Source organism: Epargyreus clarus, unplaced genomic scaffold (assembly GCF_041222505.1).
Source record: "Epargyreus clarus isolate Ecla_fem2 unplaced genomic scaffold, WU_Ecla_fem_2.2 ptg000004l, whole genome shotgun sequence".
NCBI lineage: Eukaryota > Metazoa > Arthropoda > Insecta > Lepidoptera > Hesperiidae > Epargyreus > Epargyreus clarus.
Window position 1 is genome coordinate 10,063,944 of NW_027332212.1, and position 8,612 is coordinate 10,072,555.

At 32.7% G+C, this 8,612-nt stretch overlaps 2 protein-coding genes across 3 annotated transcripts in view; one reads left to right on the forward strand and one right to left on the reverse strand.

Annotated features, from left to right (window-relative positions):
- Positions 1-8,612, reverse strand: part of Slbp (Stem-loop binding protein) — a 44,135-nt gene that overhangs the window by 15,160 nt on the left and 20,363 nt on the right. The gene's annotated exons all lie outside the window — the stretch shown is intronic.
- Ref1 (RNA and export factor binding protein 1) lies at positions 2,164-6,233 on the forward strand. 2 transcript variants are annotated; one of them, XM_073093219.1, is made up of 4 exons: positions 2,164-2,542; positions 3,349-3,577; positions 5,262-5,453; positions 5,893-6,233. In XM_073093219.1, the coding sequence occupies exons 1-4, from the start codon at positions 2,345-2,347 to the stop codon at positions 6,054-6,056; spliced, it is 783 nt and encodes a 260-aa protein (XP_072949320.1). In that variant the 5' UTR covers positions 2,164-2,344; the 3' UTR covers positions 6,057-6,233. The 2 variants fall into 2 exon arrangements, with proteins under 2 accessions (XP_072949320.1, XP_072949321.1); XM_073093220.1 differs by having other exon boundaries at positions 2,166-2,542; positions 3,364-3,577.

An 8,612-nucleotide genomic window follows, 5' to 3' on the forward strand; every position in this document is an offset into this window, starting at 1 on the left:
TTGGTTATATATTTAAATCGTAGCTTTGTTACTAGTCTATATAAAACCGATGAGTTCCCGCCATCTGGTTAGGTGGAAATAAATTGAATAAAATATTTGTCGAAAATCCATCCGATTTTTGGTATTCTAGTATGCTCTGCTGGCACTTTAGTGTTAATTCTGGGATTGGTTATATTTTTAAATTGTAGCTATGTTACTAGTCTATATAAAACCGATGAGTTCCCGCCATCTGGTTACGTGGAAATAAATTAAATAAAATATTTGTCAAAAATCCATCCGATTTTTGTTATTCTAACATGCTCTGCTGGCACTTTAGTGTTAGTTCTGGGATTGGTTATATATTTAAATTGTAGCTTTGTTACTAGTGTATATAAAACCGATGAGTTCCCGCCATCTGGTTACGTGGAAATAATTTAAATAAAATATTTGTCGAAAATCCATCCGATTTTTGTTATTCTAGTATGCTCTGCTGGCACTTTAGTGTTAGTTCTGGGATTGGTTATATTTTTAAATTGTAGCTTTGTTACTAGTGTATATAAAACCGATGAGTTCCCGCCATCTGGTTACGTTCACGTGGTTGAAAAAAAATATTTGTCGAAAATCCATCCGATTTTTGCTATTCTAGTATGCTCTGCTGGCATTTTAGTGTGAGTTCTGGGATTGGTTATATTTTTAAATATTAGAATTGTTACTAGTGTACATAAAACCGATGAGTTCCCGCTATCTGGTTACGTGGAAATAATTTAAATAAAATATTTGTCTAAAATCCATCCGATTTTTGCTATTCTAGTATGCTCTGCTGGCACTTTAGTGTTAGTTCTGGGATTGGTTACATTTTTAAATTGTAGCTATGTTACTAGTCTATATAAAACCGATGAGTTCCCGCCATCTGGTTACGTGGATATAATTTAAATAAAATATTTGTCGAAAATCCATCCGATTTTTGTTATTCTAGCATGCTCTGCTGGCATTTTAGTGTGAGTTCTGGGATTGGTTATATTTTTAAATTGTAGCTTATTTACTAGTGTATATAAAACCGATGAGTTCCCGCCATCTGGTTACGTGTAAATAAATTAAATAAAATATTTGTCGAAAATCCATCCGATTTTTGTTATTCTAGTATGCTCTGCTGGCATTTTAGTGTGAGTTCTGGGATTGGTTATATTTTTAAATTGTAGCTTTGTTACTAGTGTATATAAAACCGATGAGTTCCCGCCATCTGGTTACGTGCACGTGGTTGAAAAAAAATATTTGTCTAAAATCCATCCGATTTTTGCTATTCTAGTATGCTCTGCTGGCATTTTAGTGTGAGTTCTGGGATTGGTTATATTTTTAAATATTAGCTTTGTTACTAGTGTATATAAAACCGATAAGTTCCCGCCATCTGGTTACGTGGAAATAATTTAAATAAAATATTTGTCGAAAATCCATCCGATTTTTGTTATTCTAGCATGCTCTGCTGGCATTTTAGTGTGAGTTCTGGGATTGGTTATATTTTAAAATTGTAGCTTTGTTACTAGTGTATATAAAACCGATGAGTTCCCGCCATCTGGTTACGTGCACATGGTTGAAAAAAAATATTTGTCGAAAATCCATCCGATTTTTGCTATTCTAGTATGCTCTGCTAGCACTTAAGTGTGAGTTCCTGGGACAGTTACTATATAAATGTATCATTTTATTACTAGGCTTTGCAAAATCGTCGAGTTTCCGCTTTTAAATAACCTTTTTGCCCTTTTTTTTGGTTAATTTTTTGTCAATTTATTTTATCAATAAATTATTTTTTAAGTTTATTTCGCGAGAACTATCACTGAAAACTATTAAGAACTCCAGATATTAGCTAATTACACTAATCAATAGCTTTTTTTTAAATTTTCTAGAAAATGCTCTGCTGTGTGAAGTTAGCAGAGCATTATTTCATTCTGCTTTATCTCCGTGAAATCGCCAGAACTATTCCTGAAAACTATCAGGAACTATAGAACTCATGTGCATGCGAATAGAACTCTCATTTTTTAGTGCTCTGCTGGCAAATGCTGTGCTAAGTTCACCAACATATGCACAATTAGATTGAATGTGATATTTACTATATAAAAAACCCCAGTTGTCGCTTAAATTATTGAGTAAAGTGAGTCTATGGTTTTCATGGTAATTCTAAATAATCTGTGTTAGTGGCGTGATGGCGTCCGATTGACCGCCGCAAGTTGCAGTTTGTCTTTGCTTTGCTTCGTACAATTCAATTTAATAGTGTTATTTTAATTCAAATTTTAGCCATAAATAACTTATTATTTTAATATAAATAACAAATTTAGGATTTAGGAACATATTCTGACTAGTATACACGGTAAAAATGGTGGATAGAATTGATATGGCCTTAGATGACATCATAAAAGCAAGTAAAAAGGGTAGAGGAGGTGGAGGTGCTGGAAGAAAATTTGATACGAAAAGACCCGGGCGAGGTGGAACTGGATTTCGCAATGGTAGAACAGGCGGCGTATTGCGAGGCAGAAATCGTGGTGGCGTGTCCAAGCCTACAAATTACGCAAGGGTAAATCAAACAATTAGATGATTAAAATATTGCAAATGGCGGATAAACGTGGTTATTTGACGCGTCATGTGAATCATCAAAAGGCGCGAAGTATCCGTATGGCTGAGATCGTTCATGGCATTGTCTGTTTGGATGTTTTGTATTCAAGAGAGCTGTTTATGATTTATGAGCGATGTCTATATGGTCTGTGACCGTATTGTTGGTTCTGCTAAGTGGGCGTATTTTGTTTGTGTGATTAAATTATTTCTATTACATAGTCACGAAGTAACAATATAATGTGCTGCCCGGCGAAATCCCTTGGGACTGACATTTGCTCTTGGTTTCCTGTGATCATTTTTGAGGAGTTCGATTCGTCTTACAACAAAGTATTTGCATACAAATATGAAAGTAGATCAACTTGGGAGGGCTCTGCATCTTCGTGGGCCATAGCAATAACTTGGGAGGGCTCTGCATCGTCGTGGGCCATAGCAATGGCTCTATGCTGCAAAGGAGATTCGTGACAAGAAGTAAATACAACTTTTGTGGTGCAATCACATGCAAGTGATGTTCAGACGTGAGACATTGTTACAGTGCTTGGAACGATGGTGTTTTGTGGAAGTGATGAAATGGATTCATATGTATTTCAGTCATATACGGATAAAGTTTTCGTGCTCTCTATGTATACGAGTATTGTATTATATATTCATGTAATATTTGTATTTAATATGAATTGTATTAGAACATGTACAACTAACTTCTTCCATGTAATGTTTTTGAGTGCATACTCAAAGCAGCACTTGTGTGGGCAGTTGGCATGATCTATGAAGGACAACATATTTCAGGGTGATGTAAACAGCACATGGAAACACGATATGTTCAATGACTTCAGTGAAAGAAAAATACAAAGAAGCACTCCATTAACTACAGGCCCAACTAAGCTCTTAGTCTCAAACTTGGACTTTGGAGTATCTGATTCTGATATACAAGAGCTGTTTTCAGAATTTGGCATTTTAAAGAGTGCTGCTGTACATTATGATAGATCTGGCAGATCATTAGGTATGTATGTTAAATATGTCATACATTTTAAATTCATTTAAATCTTGAGTTGCCATCTTGCACCTCATTCCTTATCAAAAAAAAAAAAACAGTGCTATTATTGTGCACTCTTGGGGTTGAAAATTTATTGAATTTTTAAAAAAAAAAATCCAAATTAACCCATCTTTACCCATCGTTGCGTAAACGCAACATTTTATGTTTGATTTTTTTTTGGTATTAAAAATAGGACAGTAATCTTTGACATCTAATCCAGTTTATAAAAGAAGAGCTAAAATACAGGTTATAATTATTTGGACACTTATTTTCGTGAAAAATATATTTGATTTTTAATTTTGAAATACGGCGAATTTAGTCTTCTCCAATTAGACAAATTCATAAATTCATAAAAAATATTAATTAAAATAAATCAGAACTTTTTACACTAAACAAACATTTAACAATACTTTATTTATGAGTTCAATAATTCTGTTGAAAAGGAAAACCTATATATATAGTTTAACTTAGACTTCCACAAAATGTTGCGTGTACGCAACGTTGGGAGTATTATTGAATATTTGTTATTATAATGCCGCGATCTATTCATGCTAGGAATTTATAGTTAACAATAATTTCTTGGAGCTCAAGCGACACAAACGCTTTTGTTTCGTTAGTTAGTCAGTTGTTGAACTTCAAGCTCTCTGGTTTATGTAGTAAGCCACAAAACGAGTGCATTTTCTCTACGTAATAATGGCTTATAAAAACGCATTGTCTTCACAAGAAATTATGCGCTTGTTGGAAGAGGAGGATTTACAAAATGCTAAACAAATTGTTGCTGTATACATCCCCCCACCGGTTAAAATGTTACCGACGAACAAGATCTAGATGATGCTATGTTGGGTGGTTTCGACAGCAATCTGCCCACTGATATCGTTGGAACGTATAAAATCCACACGGATTTACCCACTCTGAGTCTGAAAATATGCTAGATGAGCCCAGTACTTCAATTTCAAGAAAATAAAAAAGGTCAAAGAATGCACCAAAATGTGTTCCAGACCTGTTATACCTAATTGAAGAACCTTGCAAACATCGCGTATTTTTTGACATTTTTTTCATATAACAAATTTGATTTCAAATCTTACGTTGCTGAAAATGAAAGCGGCTACCTTGCATTGCCATTCTTTGAATGTTTCAAATACAAATACCAATGAAAACACCATCCAAGAACGCATTGCCTACTAATATTCGCTATGATAATGTTGGTCATGTCACAGAAAAACATGAAAATAAACGTCGAAGAAGATGTCGACAATGTAGAAGTACAACAATTTACATGTGTAAAAAATGTCAGGTGCATCTTCATGCTGATTGTTTTAAAATGTTCCACTCCCGTTAGTACTTGAGTGTCCATCCATATAAGTAAGTTGAGAGTAGTTTTAAAGTTCACTTAGCCCAACGTTGCGTAAACGCAACATTTTGTGGAATTTAAACGGAATGATCAATATTTTTTCTGACTATGATTTTCTCCTTTTGAATGTATATGTAACTAATATAAATAATAAAATTTAAAAAAATCCTTTTATTTAACCCCTTGGGAATTAATGGGTTAACTTTAGAGGAAACCATAAATTAGTAAATCTTAGAGTCCTACAACTTGACACAAATGGCGGAAATAGGAGAGATGAACTAATATTTGGTCATATTTTAGGAACTGCTGATGTTGTTTTTGAAAGAAGAGCTGATGCATTAAAAGCGATGAAACAGTACAATGGAGTACCACTTGACGGGCGAGCCATGAACATTCAGCTGGCTACTTCAGAAATCAACACATTTAGAAACGAAGAGAGAATAAGACCAGCAGGTGGAGCTGGAGGACAAGTGAGGAGGAGTGTTGGCCGAGGTATATATTTTTTTATAATTAAAAGTAGCAAATGCAAAAGCAGTCAACTTGATTGTAAATGGGCAGTCTCACCAATTGGTATCTGTAATTGACCATGGAGTTTTATCTGAACCACAGATGCATTATTACCACTGAAGACTAAGGTGATAAAGCTACAATAAGTATGACTTACTAGACCTTTCAAACCAGAACAAAATAGCAATTACCCATGTTATTATTAGAAAAAAAAAACATAGATATTAATTTAATTTTCTTTGTCTGCAAATCTTTGTATCTAAAAATTAAATCAAAAAAATTTAAAATAAAGCCATAAAGAATAAATGATGCACATTAATCCTTCATTATGTAAATTGAAGAACCAACAAAGACAAAAATTACAAAACACTATGCATGTCCTTTATTTCAAGCTTCTGTAACAATTACTTGTGCTTTGTTTTAGGAGCGGGAGGAGGAAGCAGACCTCAAACGGTTAGCAGAGGCGGCCGAGGTGCAAGACGTGGACGCGGCGGCGCTGGTGCTGGAGCGGGACGGGGCAAACGCCCAGTGCCCACAGCCGAACAATTAGACGCAGAACTTGATGCATATGTTAAAGAAATTAAGTGATAAACCATCAAAGAAGAATAGTCTATTTTTATTACTTAGCTTAATTCAACAGACCTTGATATTTTGTATGGACATAAATTTCATGATTTTTTTTCTTTTACATAGTAGGGTACCTTTGTTTTCTTTATTGACAACATCTGTGAACATTGAGGTGTAGAATATAAGTTTCTCAACAAACATGCTGTTGTGATTTTTATTTATTTAATGATCAATTAATGTACTAGACTGGGCTTGTAGTGTCATGTGTTTAATTAATCTATCTCTTTATAGGCATTACAGACTTGGATATAGGTAATAAAACAAAATGAACATAAAAATTTGATTTCATCTAAAGAAGATTCTATTTGACAATTGAACAAAAACATTAACGGTCTTATTCATAAAAAATGCTTATAGAAGGTTTTAAGCACTCATTAGTTAAAGTGTTCAATAAGCTTATAAAACGTTCTATAAAATTACTTATTCATAAACGTTCCATAAACCTTCTATAACTAATGTGTCGCTAAAGTCAACTATAAACGAAAATGTTGCCATTATAGTGAAGTTCGGCGAACAAATTGACGAATATCCATAGATAAACATCATAAGATCACATTATTTCGTACTAAAAAAATATTCTGTCTTGACATTCTTGTCTATGCGTTGTCGATAAAACCAAATAAAATGTCAGTGTCATTGTATTTGTAAATACCGCGAATTTAAAAATATTTTATTTGTTAAAATGGGATATGAAACAAAAGTTGTTAAAAGATAAAGGAGTGAAAATTGGTTTGATATTAATGTTAAGTTTCGTTTTGTAAACATTCGCAATATATCATCAAGGTGTACCAGGACCTCTGCGATCTAAATTACGATCATTACGTACGAGATCAATTATAAAATTTAATGTCGATTTATTAAAGCGATAACGCTTCCGAAAGTCTTCGTCGTTTAAAGAAAACGGATCACTCTTTGGTGCAATGTATTTCGAAGTGGACGGTTTTCTAGATTTTTAATAATATCTAAGCTTTGTAAAATTTGCATTGTAATTTAAAATAGTGATATAATAATGTTATTTGTCGGATATTAAAATACATTATTTCAAGTTTGTATACAAAACGGACATTGACATTAAAATTTATTCAAAACGTATTGTGAAATTAGGTTAGTAATCACGAATCAGCTGTTGAGAGTCGGCCATCTTTGCCTTATAGCACTGTTATAGTAGGGTTCTGGCCTCTATAAGTTATAGAAGGTTTATAGAACGGTTTAGTGCCTAAAATGCGTTTATGAATAACACTTTTTGACAATCGTACTATAGCAACGTTATAAGTGTGCTATAACTTTTTATGAATAAGACCGTAACAATTTCAGTGGTGAATTTCATTACTCACATCTTCTATTACTCTGAACTTTATTTCTTATTATTCTATAAATCTGAAACGATCATTGCCTATCAAGTTTAAAAACAGAATTATTTCCTTGCAAAATTGTCAATTTTTGATCTTTGGTGGGCGAAGATATAAATTATTTATTAATAACAAATGTTATAGATAGTAGGTGTTTTGGTATATGGTACCATGTACCAATATACAGATATACCGATAGCCCAATAATATATAAATAATATAGAAGATTATTTTTTTTTGTTAGTAACAAAAAAGTTCATCAATAACTAAAAACAGTTATGGTTGACAAAAGCGAAAAGGTAAATTATTTATTTTTTAAATATTATCAGAGTAGTTTCACAATTTTTTATTACCTTATTAAAGCTTTTCAACAAACGAAATAAAAATAAAGAAAATAGGTTAACAAACGAGTAATCTGTTTAAGTAATCTGATTTATATGATTATAGTTTTATTTATTTAGCATAGATCTGCCAACAGGCTTATCATGGTCAGGGATCGGCCGTAATAGCTTTATATACAAGACAAGATTATTAAAAACTTCGATAGTGTGATTCAGAAACTTGTGGCCACAAGTTCTCTTGACGAGAAAAAGTTTCTGCGTCGCCACACTTAATTTATACATAAAAAAAAAATATTGCGAAAGTGTAAGTTATTTCAGAAGCCATCTATACTAGACTTTTATCTGCTAAAGGAACACTTAATTAGCCAAATACTTTCAGTAATTTGTTGTCGACCAAAGAAATAAAAGTATCATTCTGTTATTAGGCAGAAATAGAGTTGCCTATCGATAGTCGACTATTGATAAAATATTGATAGTTGACGTCATATAAATACTATCGATAATGTCGATACTATTGATAGTATGATCTAGGGCAATAGTATTGTTATATAAAAATGGTAACTATAGTATCGAAAGTATTAGCTTCAATAGCATCAATACCATCAGATTGTATCGATACTATCGAATACCGATATACGTTTAGGAGTGATACTATCGATAGTTGAATCAACTGCGATAGTCTTATTGCCTTTCTATAATCAAGTATATAGCAAGAAAGTATGTCATGAAGATATTAGTATAGAAAACGTATTAATAATAAAGAGTATCTGAATTTAATCAAAAATTTAGTAGTACTAATACTACTTAATACAAAAGCTTAAATTATG